At 43.6% G+C, this 17693-nt stretch overlaps 1 protein-coding gene across 8 annotated transcripts in view; it reads left to right on the top strand.

Moving 5' to 3' along the window:
• Positions 1 to 17604, top strand: part of PSPC1 (paraspeckle component 1) — a 72956-nt gene extending 55352 nt beyond the window's left edge. For 2 of the 8 annotated variants that reach the window (XR_008469755.1, XR_008469747.1), the window contains 2 exons: positions 3423 to 3526; positions 14128 to 15268. Coding sequence is in view for 1 of the 8 variants with exons in the window: in XM_054223699.1 (XP_054079674.1) it covers positions 14128 to 14148 (21 nt within the window). In the remaining 7 variants the exon portion in view is untranslated. Of the gene's footprint in view, positions 1 to 39; positions 295 to 3422; positions 3527 to 5479; positions 5499 to 14127; positions 15269 to 15425 lie in introns of those variants that run through there. The other 6 variants (XR_008469749.1, XR_008469752.1, XR_008469748.1 and 3 more) reach the window with 6 other exon arrangements.
• Positions 17605 to 17693: the final 89 nt, after the last annotated feature.

Below are 17693 nucleotides of genomic sequence, written 5' to 3'. Positions count from 1 at the left end.
CGTCAGCAGCCAATGTTGTTATCTGTTACCTTTTGATAGGTAAACCTGAACAAATGCAAACATGAACACAGCTCTGCGGATCATCTCGGGTTCCCTTTGGAAACCCCAAGTAAATGGGAACAAGGGATTGTGTGTTTTCCTGAGAACAGCTCGGCATTGGAATTCATTCCTTTCTGTGATGGATAGTGGCTCTGCTACTCTCAAAGCGCAACCTGTGCCTGCTGGTGCAAAATGTCCTATGGTCCACTTCAGTGGGAGTCAAAATTTACCCGTGCTGCTGTTCTGTGTTGCTAGGTAATTTTAAAAGTAGACATAAAATAAAGGGGGAAATGGAGGGAAATAACAGGTCGGGGGGAAGCTCTTTGTTACAGTAACCACCAAAATTACAGTTAATTTAAAAAATAATTTTAAAAAAAGGCAACCTGTTGTGTTACTGAAGGCAGTGGAGCTGTGTAGCATCAGTGTGCAAGGTAAATGTAAAACTTCCTTCATTGTTGTAGATCATCACGGCTGTTTCTGCCTGGTGTGCTGCTGTGGCAGCTTGGAGCTTGGCTCGCATAGCAGTTCTGTATTGGAAAGACAATACTGGCGTGTACTCTAAGCTGAAAATATGTTACTTGAGATGGGTTGTATTGAGGAGCTGGTTTTTGATTTTCCTTGGTAATGGCCCAATACTTGTACAGTACCGGTCAGTTTGTGCGTGGTGCATCTGTTCTCTTTGTAATAGGCATGTTTATCATGCTGTTAGCCTTTTAGAATATTTCAGATTCATTTTGCTTGGCACCATACCCGCTTTGAGCTTTAATTTAAAGAAAAGCTATATCATATGAATGAAGGTGTTTCAGAGCCTGTTACTTTGAAAATAACTATTTGCTGTGTTCCTGCACACTCTTAAAAATCCCTTTTTTTAGCACTAGCACTAGGATTTGTTCAGGTCTAACAAAATAATTACTGTTAATCATAAACAGTAGGATTTATATAGCATAGAGAGGTTGGAATGGTCTTAATTTCTTGTAGAGAAACAATCCTGAAGAAATAGTGCAGTGGTAGAGACATACTGTTTAAACAGCCCCCACCCCGTAATAATAACAACTTTATAAGTTTTGAGTTATGGTAAATGATTAATTTGTAAAAACTACCATATGTTCTTCGTGGCTGGTTTTTAGAGGTTGTCTTCAAAAACATACCAGAATTATTTGGCTACAGTTTTGTCACTCGTATCTACTGGTTGCCAACAATCCGTCTCACTGCTTCCTCTTCTGTAAATCTGTGTGGCCAAGAAAGAGACGGTAACTAACATATGCTGGCTGTTAGGGAAACTGGAGAGACTGTGTCAGGCCTTTGGAGGTCTTAGCACTGCTGTTTGTAGATAGGGGAACAAAGGAAGAAAAGCTTAATTATTATGGTTTTTTCATAATATTAAAATATAGACTGAAGGGTAGGCAGTTGCTAATTGTAGCTTCTCTTTAAGACGGATACATACTTATCAATAGCTGGATTAGTTTCACTATGTGAAGGTCATATGCCGGGACACTAATATTTGTCCAGGTGACAACGGCAGCTTGGTCCTCAGTAAGGCTGACAGTCATCACTGTGGCCATTATTGTATTTTAGCTGCTAAATTATTTTAGTACTAGCACTTGTAAAATTACAGCTCTAGTTTTAAAAGGTTAGTATGCTGTGCTCTATCATACCTGCTTTAAGAAGAAAGTGCCAACTAGCTGAATGCCTGCGTTACGGAATAATTAAACTTTTGAAACTGGATATATGGCAAGCTGCACCATGGCGGGGGGAAATGAAGCAAATGGAAGAATTGATGAATTAACAGCACTTTTAATAGAACTCAGACATTAAATTGTGCCAACTTTGAAATCACATTTATTCTGAGCTGCTATCCTCAGCCTTTTTTTAGCTGTATCTGATAAGGTAAACGCTACCTTTATTGTAAGTGTTTGTGGTTGTGTGTTGTAATTTGCACGTATGTCACTTCTGAGTTGCTTTTTGGGGCTGTTCCTGAAGCAAAGCTAGTCTGAAAGGTGCAACCTGTGTGTGGCTTTCCAAAGTCTTTTTCTAAGAAATACCTTGCAGGGTGCGCTAAGTTTACTGATCATCAAACAGGACCTCAAGACGTTAGTAAATTGTTTAAGAAGTCTTTGTCTGGGAGCATACAGAGTTCTTCATCCCCCTGTGCTGCTATAAGGGGGGTTTTCCAGGCAGGCTGCCTCTCTCCAGACATTTCTTCAGAGCTCCTGGGCTCTGCAACGTGTTTCTATGTCTGCTTCTCCAGCCTGAGGAACGGATTACGTTAAACCTATCAAAGACTGCAGTACTTGCACGTTATTCTAAAATGGATGTATTTGTGGAGAAGAGGTGATTTTAATTGGGGGTGGGGGAGGAGGGAATGTGTGCGTATGGACGAAAGCTGTTTTGAAGCCTGAATGGCTGGGGCAGAAAACTGTTGAATTTTAAACTTTGGATAATTATTTTGCATGTAGACTCTGGAAGAAAACACACAGAGTTCAAGATGGGTACTCTTATTTATACTTTCAGTTATTATTTAGGCCTTTTTGAATATAATTAAATAATTTTAATTATGAATTAACAAGTGTACTCTGACTTGCTGTTTGTTCTTCCAACCACACTTACTGCATATGCAAGCAGATCTATTGCAGAAGTTTTAAAATTACAAAAGTCTTAAACTTTTGCATCAATTTCTAATGCTTTTAGTATTAAAACATATTTTAATGAAACTCATGTACAGTTCTGTTCTGAGATGTTATTATAAAGTAGGGCAAGTTTTTATTTCAGTTGTATTATTTTCATATATAGCTTTTAAGTATCTGTTAAATGTCTGTAGCACAGCAGGCTGCAGAATGGGGGAGGAGACTGTATTTGTGCTTCCATACCCTCAGTACAGCTGCAGTGAGAGCAGTTAGTTCTCAAGTTTCTTTAATAACTCTGTGTTGTGTGCAAGGGATCCTACTTATTGCAGTGGCAATAATACGAGAAGGATGAAATGTCACTTTGGCCACATGCGTTGGTAGGCCCAGAAGATGACAGTGTTGTGTTTATGTGTGTTGTAAAAACCTCTCCAAAGAGAATTGGCTTGGGGCTCTTTGGAGCAGAACAGCACTTAATCTACTCCAAGCAGAAGTATGAAAATCTAGGAACTTGTTAATGTTCTTGGAACAGCTGTTTTTTAACTGCTGAGGTAGTAAAATCAAATTTAAAATCTTTAGAGAAATCTGTGTAGTGACAAGTGGTAAGAATGGGTAGAGAATAAATGGATTTTTTTTTTCCTGGTAATGTGAATTTTTATTATGGTTTATTTCTCCGTTTTATACTTATGGGTATGTGGAAAGAGAAGTTACTGTATTTTCTAGTTTGTTTGAAGTGTTGTTTACTGTCTCTTTATTTTTTAGGTTACTACTAAAATCTTAAAATGCAGATGAAGACGGGCTTGTGCAGAATCCTTCTGCTATCTTATGCATACAAAAGGGAATCCTAAACCAAGTTTTAGTACAAGGTACGTATTAGGATATTTGGCTTTATTCAGCAATTACTGAAATTAGGAGCCCTCTTCTTGTTCACATTTGCAATTTGATGTAATTCCGTTTCTATACTTCACACTAATCCTTGCCTTCAGGTAATGTAATTCCTTGCATAATTCCTGTGATGTGTTAACATGTTTTTAAAGGACTTGAAGTACATGTACACAGCCTCTTGCAGGCAGCTCAAAATCTGGCTGGCCGTAATGTGTCTTACATCCAAAAACCAGAGTGGCACATTACTGTAATGCCATGTCTGAGCTACTGGATGTTATTGATACATTGTGCTCAGTATCCAGTTTGTATGATCAACATAGTAGGTTCTGTTTCTGAACAGTCCTCGGGATTAGCCAGTAGGTTTTAGTCCGGAAGGCTGTGTCCGTGTACTCTGTAAAACCTGGAGTCAAGTTCAGTTAGCGTACATCTACCCTGGCTGTTGGAAACATCTCTGTGGGGCTGACAGATACGAAGGTTTTAAGGAGAGATTTATGCAGCTTGGTTCAGTAGTTCTGATAGTTTTGAAATTCCAAAATACCAACTGAATATCCAAAACATCATAAAGTAAAAATAATTTTAAATACTGATGGTATTTCACTGAGATGTGCAAGTTCTACTGATAAAGCAAAAGGAATTTGGGTTAGTTCTCCACTGTGTGTGTTTGGCCTAGAACATGGACTCAGAGCACTCTGTATAGTTGTGTTAACAGTAAATAGAGAACTATATATATATATAAAGAACAAGATATTTAAAGCTATTTATTAATGACATGTGAAAGAAGTCCCTGCCCATGGCAGGGGGGCTGGACTAGATGATCCTCAAAGGTTCCTTCCAACCCAAACTATTCTATGGTTCTATAGTAGTACTTGATATGATTTATGGCAAATTAGAACAATACTTTTACTGATTTCCAAGTCAGCTGGTAAATTAGTATGGCAAGTAAGTAGTAAAACTTCAGAGTTGCATGGGAAGTATAAACATGATGGGGTCCTTGGTCGTTCTGTAAAAAGCATGGGAAGGGCAACATCTTTCTGCAGACACACATCTCAAACTGTACTGTCAGTTATACTAGAAAATTGCTGATGTGGTCTTTGATTCCCAAGATTGAAGTAGTGCAAAATTTCTACCCCAGTTAGGCAGAATCTTATTGTACTCTCCACAGAAGCTCTGTCTCCTTCCTCTCCCCGCACCCCACCCCTCCCCGGGCTTTTACTCTACCTGCTATGCCTTGTTGCATCTTTCACTTAGGTAGCGCTGCTTTGTAAAGGACTTTCCCAAAGAAAAAAATTTCTCTGTGCACATTTCAGATGAGGAGTTGGAGCCCTGCTCCCTTCCCGAGTGTTCAGGTCACCCCAGTAATGCGCTGTGTACCAGACAGTCTGGTAGTTACCCTTGCTGCTGGAAATTACTTCTCACCTGAGCCCTGCAGTGCTAACTCCCATCTCGCCTCTGCAGCTGAAATTGGGGCAGGTTTTTTCACAGAATCCCACAGTATCTGAGGTTGGAAGGGTGCTCTGGAGATGGTATAATCCAAATCCCTGCTCAGAGCAGGATGTCGGGTAGAGCAGGTTGCCCTGGATGATGTCCATTTTGTTTTGGTGTCCAAGGAGTGGGAACACCACAGCCTCTCTGGGCAGCCTGTACCAGTGCTTGGTCACCTTTAATAAAAGTTTCCTGATGTTCACAGGGAGACACCTGTGTTCTGGTTTGTGCCCATTGTCTCTGGTCACAGAATGATAGGGGTTGGAAGGGACCTCTGGAGATCATCTAGTCCAACCCCCCTGCCAGAGCAGGGTCACCCAGAGCAGGTTGCACAGGAATGCGTCCAGGTGGGTTTTGAATGTCTCCAGAGAAGGAGACTCCACCACCTCTCTGGGCAGCCTGTTCCAGTGCTCTGCCACCCTCAAAGTAAAGAAGTTCCTCCTCATGTTTAGATGGAACTTCCTATGCTCAAATTTGTGCCCATTACCTCTTGTCCTGTCACTGGGCACCACTGAAAAGAGCCTGGCCCCATCCTCCTGACACCCACCCTTTAAGTATTTATAAGTGTCAATAAGATCCCCCCTCAGCTGTCTTTTTTCCAGACTGAAGAGACCCAAATCCCTCAGCCTTTCTTCATCAGAGAGGTGTTCCAGTCCCCTAATCATCTTGGTAGCCCATTGCTGTACCCTCTCCAGCAGTTCCCTGTCCCTCTTGAACTGGGGAGCCCAGAACTGGACACAGTACTCCAGATGCAGCCTCACCAGGGCAGAGTAGAAGGGGAGGATGACCTCCCTTGACCTGCTGGCCACACTCTTCTTGATGCACCCCAGGATGCCATTGGCCTTCTTGGCCACAAGGGCACATTGCTGACTCATGGTCATCCTGTTGTCCACCAGGACTCCCAGGTCTCTTTCAGCTGAGCTGCTCTCCAGCAGGTCAGCCCCCAACCTGTACTGGTGCATGGGGTTACTCCTCCCCACTTGCCCTTGTTGAATTTCATAAGGTTCCTCTTTGCTCAACTCTCCAGCCTGTCTATTGTCTCTCTGTATGGCAGCACAGCCTTCTGGTGTGTCAGCCACCCCTCCCAGTGTTGTGTCATCGGCAACCTTGCTGAGGGTGCACTCTATCCCTTCATCCAGGTCATTGATGAATATATTGAAGAGGACTGGACTCAGTACTGACCCCTGGGGAACACCACTCGTCACTGACCTCCAACTAGACTCTGTGCCCCAATCACGACCCTCTGAGCTCTGTCTTTCAACCAGTTATCTATCCACCTTCCTGTCCATTCATCTAACCCACTCTTCCTTAGCTTCCCTATGATGTTGCTGTGGGAGATCGTGTCAGGTCCTGTCCCTGGGCACCACTGGGAAGACTCTGTCACTGTCATCTTTATACCCTCTCATTAAGATGTTTATAAGTATTTATAAGATTTCACCTTGCCTTCAGTCCCAGCTCTTTCAGTTTTTTATAACATTAAAGATGCTCCAGTCCCTCAATTGTCTTCCATTCACTGAACTCAATCCGCTATGTCCACGTCTCTTGTACTGGGGAGCCCAACACACAGGACACACACTCCAGATGTCTCACCAGTGCTGAGTAGAGGGGAAGGATCATTCTCTCCATATGCTGGCAACTTTCTTTGTAACACAGTGCAGGATGCCATTGGCCTTCTTTGTGGCCAGGTCACATTCTTTGCTCTTGGACTTGCTGTTCACCAGGGCCCCCAGGTCCTTACCTGCAGAGCCTCAGTTCCTCTCCCATACATCACCGTGTTGGTTGGCGTTTTAAGGTGAGTCTGGTGTCCCCGGGAGTTGAAGTCAGAGTCCAGTCTCTAGGTTCTTCTACTGGTCCTTTTATTCTGCTGGGGTGAGTCCACCCTTTTTCCTTTGTTCGTACCGCAGCTTCCATAGTCAACAGCACCTGAAAGGGACCCTCCCATTGGGGAGTTAAAGATTGCTCTCTCCATGTTTTTACTAAAACCCATTCTCCAATTTTAATGTTATGGATCTTAAAATCCAACAGCGTAGTTTGTGGGAGCAACCCTTTATTTCTTAGTTGTTCCAAGTTCTTTGCAATCTGCATTACATATTGTTTAATACTAGCCTCCCCTCCTTCATAAGTAGCCATTTCCTGCTGTGAAGCCAAGAAGGGCAAACCAAACATCATTTCATAGGGAGAGACTCCGAGATCCATTCTGGGTTGAGTTCGAACCCTGAGTAATGCTAAAGGGAGGCACTTGACCCACGACAGCTGAGTTTCTATCATTAATTTGGTTAAAGCCTTTTTTAAAGTCTGATCATTTGTTCACCCCTTCCTGAGCTTTGGGGATGCCGTGGAGTGTGTAACTCCCATTGAGTACCTAAGGCTTGAGTTATCTGGGTGATTATTTTGGAGGTGAAATGCGTTCCTCTGTCAGAGTCTATTCTATGAACCATTCCGTATCTAGGAATAATTTGTTCTAGCAGGATCTGTGTTACTACATTAGCCGATGTTCTAGTGACTGGAATTGCCTCCACCCAATGGGTAAGATGGTCTACTAATACCAAGAGGAACTTCCACCTTTGGACTTGTGGAAGTTCTGTAAAATCCACTTGTATACTTTGAAGGGGGCGTAAGGCCAACTCCCGCCCTCCGTGGATGGGTTTTCTCATTACCTTTTTATTCACCTTTTGGCAAGTTATACACCTATTGGTGATTTGTTTAGCTACTCCGAACACCCCTATGCATCCAAATTTTCTAAGAAAGTGATCGCAAATGGCCGGTGTTCCCCAGTGGGTTTCTCTATGCAATTCCTCCAGTATTTTTCTCGCTAATGTTTTATTTACTATCTGATGCCCATCAGGCAACACCCATTTTCCTTCCAGAGTCTTTTCTCCTCCCATTCTAGTCAATTCCTTCAGTGAATTGAGGAATATTATCTCGCTCCTCTTTTCTCTGTTGAACAACTAATGATTTCTCTTCCCCATTTTCAGCAGCCTCTTTCGCCTCTTGGTCTGATACATTATTTCCCCTTATTTCTGGTGTTAATCCTTTCTGATGCCCCTTTACGTGGACTACTGCAATTTCCTTAGGCAGAGTTAAAGCTTCTAATACCTTCAATATTAACTCCTCATGAACTAGTCCTTTTCCTTTTGAAGTTAGTAATCCTCTTTCTTCCCAGATTTTTCCAAAAGTATGTACCACCCCAAATGCATATTTAGAATCTGTATAAATAGTTCCTTCCTTATGTGCTAGAAATTCTAATGCCCTTTTTAAGGCATATAACTCACAGCTTTGAGCAGACCAATTAGATGGCAGTTTTCCTTCTTCTGTAATCGTCGTGTTACTCCCATCTATTATTGCATATCCAGACATTCTTTTCCCTTGCATACACCTAGATGATCCATCTATGTATATCTTTTCTCCTACTGATAGGGCTTGGTCGGTCAAATCTTCTCTGATTTTTGTCTGATAATTTATTACTTCTAAACAATCGTGTACTAGTTCCTCTTTATGTTCCCCATACAGAAACTGGGCAGGATTTTGATTCTTACCTGTTACCAAGGTTAGGTCTTCATTGTCTGGTAAAATGGCCTCATATTTCAACATCCTAGAATCCGTCAACCATTTATCTGCTTTCTGATTTAAGATATTCCGTACAGAGTGTGGAGTGTGAACTATCAGCTTACCCCTGAAAGCGAGTTTTTGACTTTCTTCCACAAGTATCGAGGTAGCGGCTACCGCTTGGATGCATATTGGCCAACCTCGGCTGACTGGATCTAATAATTTTGATAAGTACGCTATCGGTTTCCTCACCCCTCCCCATCCCTGGGCCAAAATTCCATGGGCTGTCCCATTTTCCACATTGACAAACAAATAGAAGGGTTTCTCTAATGATGGTAGGCACATAACCGGAGCTTTTATCAGTTTTGACTTTAGTTCTTCTAGTTTTTCTTTGTCATTCTGTGTCCACTCTGTCTTATCTTCCCCCATCAATTTTTCATATAAGAATTTCACTGCCTGGGTATACCCCTCGATCCATAATCTCCAGTACCCTAGTAGTCCTAATAACTTCCTTACTTCTCTTCTTGTAGTTGGGGGTGGGAGGGATATTATTCCAGCAATCCTCTTGGGGTTTAATTTGCGGCTTCCCTGACTTATTATATGCCCTAAGTATCGTACTTCAGGTTCTACAAATGGTAACTTTCCCTTGGAAACCCTTAAACGTTTCTCTCCTAAAAAGTTTAATAACTGAATTGTTACTTCTCTGACTAATTTTTCTTCTTCCCCTGATATTAATAAGTCATCTACATACTGAGTGATTTGAGTTTTCGGAGTGGTGTGAAAAGATTGTAACAGCTCCTCCAGAGCCTGTCCAAACAGGTTGGGAGACTCTGTAAACCCTTGAGGTAGCTTTGTCCATCTGAGCTGCTGTTTACGTCCGGTGTTTGGGTCCTCCCATTCAAAAGCAAAGATATCTCGACTTTCCTCAGCCAGGGGACATGCCCAAAACGCATCTTTTAAATCTGCTACGCTAAACCAGCTATGTTCCGGGGGAACTTTGCTCAGAAGGGTATAAGGGTTTGGTACAACATGGTACCGAGTTAAAGTTCTCTTATTCACCTCCCGTAAGTCTTGCACTAACCTGTATGTCCTGTCAGGTTTCTTTACAGGTAGGATAGGAGTGTTATGAGGAGACATACAGGGTTCAAGGGTCCCATCAGAGAGGAGTCCTTCAATTACTGGCTGGAGGCCTTTTTTCCCTCCATTGAAATGAGGTACTGCCTGACTCGTATGGGGTGATTCTCCCTTTCTATAGAGACTTTGATTGGTTGGATATTCAGACCTCCTCTGTTACCGGCCGCTGCCCAAACTTGCTGATTAATTTTGGATTTGTCCTCCTGACTTAATATTTTTTGCAATCATTTTCCCCTCCTCGGGGATTACTCCAACCCCCAGCTGGATCCGCAAGTCTCTTCCTAACAAATTGCACCCAGCTCCAGGCACTAACAAGATATTCCCTACACCTATTTTGTCATTATCTTCAAAAACCACCTGCTTGATCACCGGGGCTTTAAAACTTGTCCCCTTTGCTCTCATTACATTAATTACTTCTTTACTTATAATGCATCCTTTAGGTATGTTACAAACACAAGTTCGCTCAGCTCCTGTATCTACTAGAAATTCTAATACTTCCTCCTGGGGGCCCACTCCTAGGTTTATCAAGGGCTCAAGGTGATAGCTGTCCCCCAGGAGGTAGAGCCCCTGACACCTCTAATCCTCAATTTCTCTAAACATTTTATGATCTTTATCCCTTTGAGGACATTCCTTCTTAAAATGCCCAAGTTTCCCACAATAGAAACATCCATTTCCTTCATTCCTTTTCTCAGTTCCCGATGGTCCCCTTCTGGGAGGGATCTGATTCCCTCCAGAAGTCTCCTCCCGCCTCTCAGGATTCCGTCCCATCCCCCCCATCACCCTGGGATTTTTCTGAATATTTCCTTCCCTCATGGTGGCTACCATGATTTTAGCTTTTGCTGTAGCCTTCTCCTCATCTCTTCGTACATACACTTTCTGAGCTTCCCTCAATACTTCATTCAGGCCCCGATCCTGCCAGTCCTCTAGTTTCTCTAATTTTCTTCGAACGTCTGGCCAGGCGTGTGTAACAAATTGAACTCTGAGTAATGTTTGCCCCGCGGGACTCTGAATCTATTCCTGAGCACTGTCTCATGTCACGTCACAGTCACAGCCTTTCAAGCCATTCGGTCGGGGTTTCCTCCCTTCCCTGCTGCCCATCAAATGCTTTGGTTACGTTCTGCCCTCTAGGGGTGGCTTCTTTTATACCTTTAATAATTAAATTTCGATAATCACTCACGTTCTTACGACCCTCTACATCACTTTGATTCCAATTTGGGTGTACTATTGGCATCTTCTGGTCCCCAGGTGGGCCTTGCTGATTTTCCCGTTCCCAAATTCTCATCCCAGCTGTTCTAATCATTTGCTGTTCTTTGGGAGAAAATATTATACTTATTATCGACTGCATTTCCTCCCAGGTATAAATATTAGGGCCTAGGAATTGGTCTAATTGTTCTGATAGGCCTACTGGATCTTCCAGTAACCCTTTTAATTCCTTTTTAAAGTTCCTGACTTCAGTGGGAGTCAAAGGAACGTTTACAAAGCCTGTCCCCCCTTGTGCTCCCCCCAGGGGTACTTCCCTTAAGGGGAATAAACTAACTCCTGGTGTTTCCTGCACCGTGTCTTGGTCTTCCGATTCCTTTACTTTAACAGAAGTTTTCCTCCCTAACCTAGGAGAGTTTGTAAGTGATACTTTTTCAGTTAACCTCTGAGACCTGTCTCACCTTCTCCTAGCACTAGGTGTCAGCTCTTTCCCAGGAGAAGGGGGGGCTGTTGGAGGGAGGCGGTAGGGAGGGGGCAAAACTTCCAGAGGATCTCACCACTTCTCCTTTTCTTCCCTTGGGATCTCAGATATTTTAAAGGCACTAACTCCTTTTGGCCAAATCTCCCCTTTCCAGCAGGAGGCATATTCACTCTCCTCTGGGCTGAAGGATTCTTTAGAGTTTACATAAAGGTTTAAAGCCTGGCACATCCACCCTTCAAAGGACCCATGTCTAGGCCAATACAAATGGTCTGCTCATATAGGTTCCTTTGTCCATTCTGTCATACAATACTGAATCATTTTAACTTTATCCTTATATTTATTATCCGGATCAATATTCCAATTAGCCAATTTTATCCCCAAAGGACTGTCTTGGGGTATATCTGCCGGCACTTTCCTGCTCCCCTGTTCCCTGGGACTCTTTTTACTTATCTTTTGTCCCATTTCCGCGGGGCTGTCTTCCACTCACCACAGCAGTCAAGCACCCAATTTTCCCGGGGCTGTCTTTCACTCAATATCTGACGCTTCGTCTCTTCACCGGCCAATTCCCTCGCAGGAGATTGGAACTCGTGGGAGATTGGAACCGTGGTTAGAAAGGCTCCACACTCGCTCCCCAGATCCAGACTGTCTGGTCCGAGTTCCACACACACAACAATCAAGCCCCAAACCCGCCCAACCAAGCAGTACTTAACAGTCCTGTTTTCTTGCCTGGGTCTTCATGCACAAGAATTATGGGCTACCGCAGTTTTTCCTGGGGAGACTTACCCCTTTTGCTTTATGAGTCCCTCCTCTTGTGGGATTATCAGCTTGGAGTCTCAACAGGCACTGGGAAGTCATCCGAGCAGGCTGCCGAAATCGGTGGGGTGCACTCCTGCTCGGGGTCTCGGAGCCCACTGGGACCAAGTGAATTATCCCGGACGAGCCCCCAAAATTGTAATAAACAGCCAGATCCCTTAAACAGAAATGGCAATTATTTTATTATAGGGACAAAGTCAATAAAGCAAAAGCACAGCGCTGGGTGCATGACTCAAGTCAGAGGCACACCAGCTAACACTTCACCCACGTCTTATATACATTCAATATTGCATACGTATTCACTATTTTAGGCAGAGTAATTGTTTATGATGATTATCATTAGTCCCTTTTCTCTTCTATTTGTGCGTTTCCTTCTAGCAATTGTTTCTGAGGATCGATGATCTTCAGTTCCCTTTTCCCGTGCATCTGTTTCCTTCTGGTAGGATCGATTATCATCAACTCCCTTCTCCTATGCATCTGTTTCCTTCTGTTAATCATTGTGGGGTCTTTTGGAGAAGTTCTCTTTTATTTCTCTCGGATGTTTTCTTCATAGCTGCTGTTAGTTGTTATCTTAGAGGTTTCTCATGTTTCCTAATTTACTAAAGGTTAGTTATCCTTCTAAGTCAAATATTCATAGCCTTGTTATAATGGCGAAAGCCAACAATACCTTCACTATTTTTCACAGGGGGAAGGGGGCTGAGGAGGTGGGAAGACTGATCGGCACCTTGTTTCGCCTTGCCCTTTACTAAGGAGTTCCCTGTCATTTTCTAGTGGTAATAAAATTGTAATATAAAAATCATCAGACAATAATGTCTAAGTTACACCAGGCTCTGGAAATAAACAAGCTACAAGCACTTACTCTCAAAATCTAAAAAAGACAATACAGTTAAAACTTTATCACACATGTAGTAGTAACAGAAAAAAACGACTTAATTTTTTCAAAGTTTGACTCAAAAGAGATTTTTCTATGCACCTGACATTCTGTCCTGACCGTGTAGCTGTTGGGAATTCAGCCTTCTCGCTTGTCCTTAGGCATCAGAGTGTCCCTGTGTGAAAGAGCCATTTGGCAGCCTCAGCGTTTGGCAGCTTTCCCAGGCATCTCGGGGCTTTTCTGTCCTCAACTTGGAATTTCCTTCCTGTGAAGGGAAAAGTGGGTGGCCAAGGTTCCTTGGAGATACAAGTGTTTCTTTGACTGTCTAAATAATGACTCCTTCTCTCAGTGGAGTGATAAATCCTTTCTTTCTCTTTCCCCATTATTCCTTTGTGTGTGTGTGTGTGCACTTCAGATTGCAGCCTGAACCTGACTGACAAAAGCCTAATGGCCTAATTAAATGGCGTTAAAAATCGAGGGAAGATTAGATAAAAATCTAAGTGGATTGAATTGTATTTGGGGCAGAATGTGCAATAGCAAACTGTGAAAAAGTTGCAAAAGACTCAGGGAGAGGGAGTCACATCAGTCACTTGGAAAAAAATTGTACCTGCTCAGTTTGATCTTCCTTAGCTTGTCGCTGAGCTGTGTTTTGTAGAGCCGAGAGCTGGCCGCGGTGTGTCTCTGCATTCCCTTCTTCAACGCCGAAATAAATTTGCGCACAGTTCTGTTACACCAGAAAACGCGCTGGGCTCCCATTTAGTTGGTATTGAGGTCAAAGTCTGCTGTCAGGCTGCTGCTGCTGGGGGTTCCTGAACAGCGGTAGAGAATTCCAGAGAACCTCTTGGAAGGGCTATCTGGGAAAGCGTTCGCATTTCCCAGCTCTTTATCCAACCGCATTTGGTAATGCATTGCTCTGTGTTCGCTATTTGAGTTCTTGTAGTTTGCTGTACTCTGATTACAAAAGTACATTTTCAAGGAAGTTACCACTTAAGTCTCTCTCGTAACTGCTCACCTGAATCATATTTATTTCCTGAAAATGTTCTCCATTCCTTTAGGCCGTACACTCTCAGAACTGAAGATGACTTTCAGTCACACCCTGATCATGTGCGAAGTGCTGCTCTTCAGGCTGGAGTTACAAGGACCATCAGGGGTGAGAATGTAGTCACGTTGTCACTCAGAGCACTTAACAGTGGTTGTGACTTTTGTGATGTAGTCTGTTTCCTTTGTGCTCTGTTATCAGTCTCTTTGCATTACTTTTGTGCCCAACACCTGTTCTTCTTTTCTCTGTTTCTCTCTATGCTCTTGGGCACAAGAATAGTGCTGTTATCCAATAACACAGTAATTAAATCTGTGGAGAAGGATGGATTCATCACTCTCGCATTACCTCTATTCTTTCTGCTTGTAGACAGGCCTGCCCTGCCCTGCGGGACCGGAGGGAATAGGGCTGTTTGAAATGATGGGGAGAGGGACCAGCACGGAGGTGATGTGTCCCCCACCAGCACCCCGGACTGGAAAAGACACATCCCTCAGGAAGAACCTGAATCAACATCTGCTTGCAACACTGGAGATGCCTTTTCCTGTAGGAGGGGATGAGTTACAGCTTTTGTGACCTTGTGCTCTTCAGCCTCTGGCAGAGAAGGTGGTACCCGCTGTTCAGCAGAGTTGAGTGTTCACAGTAAAGCTGATGTTGGCCAACTCTGATGTGTAACTGAGGCCTTCACTCCCTTTTTATCTAGACTGTACTGGAAGCAGATTTTCTTTCCTGATCTCCGATACTAGTGCTGGGAAATGGTGTTGGTACCAGGGTTGAAGTTTGTACATGCTACAACAGGAATCAGTGTAAATGATATATTAAAAGACTGCTCCTTGGTTAAATGATTTGTTTGGGACTAAAAAAAAGCCTTTAGAGTTAAATTAAATGAGTAAGAAAGTATTTTTAAGCACTAAAGTATGTGATAAAAGATAGGAAATTGATGACTTTTATATCTAAAGAAAAAACGATAGTGTGGATTATGTTTAGGTTGCAGTAGAGTTTCAAAGAGCACAGAAGTCTTAGTTACCTAGAGGCAACTGTGTGAGCCACCAACAGCTGGAAAGGACTGGAAGGAAATGGTAACCAACGGGGAGATTAAGGCTGCAGTAAGATTTCACTGTCCATGCAGTTAAGTAGCCCAATAAAAAGATGAAAAACAAAAACCATGAGTGAAATGAATAATGAAAAATGAATTTTGATGCGATGACAATTGCACTGTAATATATCACCATTTTTTTCAGGGTTTTTGTAGCTATTATAAAACCCTTTCAAAGTAATCGGTGAATAACAGGATGCTTATTTTCTATTTCCTGAACTCAGCAAGGCAGTGAACCTGAGCCAAGGGCCTGGCAGGAACCTCACCGGGTTCAGAAAAGGCGAAGGCAAAGTCCTGCAGTGGGTACGGAATAACTTTGACGCAGTTGTGCAGCCTGGGCACAGACTGGTTGCAAAGCAACTTTGCAGAGGCTGATCTGGGAGCCCTGAGGGACAAGTGAAGATCAAGGTGTCCAACCCCGCCCGGGCTCTGTTGGAAGAGCACAGCTGAGCTGCGGCAAGGATAGCAATCGTTCCTCTCTGCTCAGCGCTTCTGAGACTGCAGCTGACCAGTTCTGCGCTCCTAAAAACAAGATACATATGGGAACAAGTCCAGCGGAGGCCACCAAGATGATCAGGAGGTTGGAGCATAAGAGCCACGGGGATGGACAGTGGGGTTTGTTTAGTCTAGAAGACAGGAGGTCGGAAATGGAAGCAGGTAGAAGAGATGGAGCCAGGCTCACCTTAGAAGTCTTGTATAATTTTCAGCGTACGCAAGTGTTGCATCATCAACATCACTAATAACAGCAGTGCAAGTCAGTACTGCCTTGCTGTACTTAGTTGCTCTCCCCGCACCGTGGAACCACTGTCAGTTCCTGAAACCCCTTTGTGTCAGGAAGGGTGAGCGCGGGGGAGCCAGGCTGGGGGCTGTGTGGGTTTAGGGATCCTCACCCGGCTGTTTACAGAAATATGAACTGTTGAATATTGAGACAGTAGAGCTGACGCATCCAGGAAAGCAAAGGGAATTTCAAATGCCTGCACATCTCCTGTGCAAACTTACAGGATGTCACAACTGCCTTGGTAAAGCCTTTTTAAGAAAAATAGTAAATCTGCACATAAGCACAGTGTTCGCAGGCAAACTGCTGTAGCAGGCCCAACTGGGCTTTTCTTCCCCAAATTCACATTCTCTCCACTTGGGTTTGTGATAGAGGATCAAGATGTCACCACCCATGTCATCCTGTCCTCTAGTTCTGGTTGGAAACATCTGTGCTGCTGGAACATGCCCAAACAGTTGCGATGAATCCAGTTCTGGAGCAGGCAGGGGTCTCCCTGGCTGTGGTGACAATGTCTTGCACATGGTTGCAGTTGTAAAAGCAGAGCTGTCGCTGCCATGAGAGGAGCGAGGAAACATTACGGTCTGAGCAACCTACTATAAATGAGCCTGGGCCAAGTCACTAACCACAGAGGAATTCCTTACAATTCAAATCAGGTAGGAAGTATTACAGAAATTATTGGAAAATATTCAGTTGTAGCTGTCCTGCACAACAGCTGAGACTGCTGTGGAGAACCAGTTGACTTGAAATCAGAGAATCATCTTCTGCCTGGTCCCTTCCTCCTGGCTGCTATAATTGAGGTGTTTCAGATTTTTTTTGAGACCCTTTTTTAACCTTAATTTTTACTGCTGCCTCCATCCTGCTCAACTTTGTATTCCGTGCTGTCTTTTGCCTGCCTTTAGTATTTTTTTTCTTAACCCTTGTCTTTGCCTTTTGCTCAAACATCTTAAGACAGGCTCCCTATTTATATGGGACGCAGAAAAGCGGAGGAAGTTTAAGACGTCAGGCTCCAGTGATGGGTTTGCAGTGCGTGCCCCTGCTGCACCAGTAGCTTAGAAAAAGGTGGCTGTTCTCTTGTGTTCTTAGGAGGTGGGACTCTGTCACAGCCCCACGTTACGGAGGGAGACTCAGCAAAACTAGAGACCCTGGGGATGGGTTCCTATAGCAAAGTGGTCTCAGCTCCCATCCTACTGGGCTGTGGCTGCTCTCAAACACGGACCTGAAGGGAAGAGATTTTACATGGGCTGTTTTCCAGTACAGTATGGGAAAGCAAAGGCTGAGAACAGAACTGTAGCAGGTACAAGGAGGTAGGACAGCCCCCAGGCACCCTGAGCTGGCAGCTCGCTCTGCTCTCTGCAATCTCTGTCTTCCATCTATTGAAACAGGTTTGTTCCATCCAAACTGATCAAAACATCTCATTTTTGAAAGACGGGTGCAGGAAGCACAGAGGAGCTGTGCTAAAATCAGCTGCATCACCCCCCAACCTTCAGTAGCTGTGCAAGAAGCCAGGAACACGAGTACTGAGGATGTGGCAGTGGAAGATAATGGGTCCAAGCCTTCAGAACAGTTCACAGACCAGCAGCTGCTCAGCCCTGCTGACAGGGAGCAGCAAGAACAAACTGAGCAAGAACTTCAAAGTTATTTCACCACAGTGCCTAAAGAAGGGTTGTTTTTTTTATTGTAGCTACTTTCTCTTCATCTTTTGTCCACCAAAACCTTT

Source organism: Rissa tridactyla, chromosome 1 (genome assembly GCF_028500815.1).
Source record: "Rissa tridactyla isolate bRisTri1 chromosome 1, bRisTri1.patW.cur.20221130, whole genome shotgun sequence".
Taxonomy (NCBI): domain Eukaryota; kingdom Metazoa; phylum Chordata; class Aves; order Charadriiformes; family Laridae; genus Rissa; species Rissa tridactyla.
This window is presented reverse-complemented; position numbering and strand designations above follow the sequence as displayed.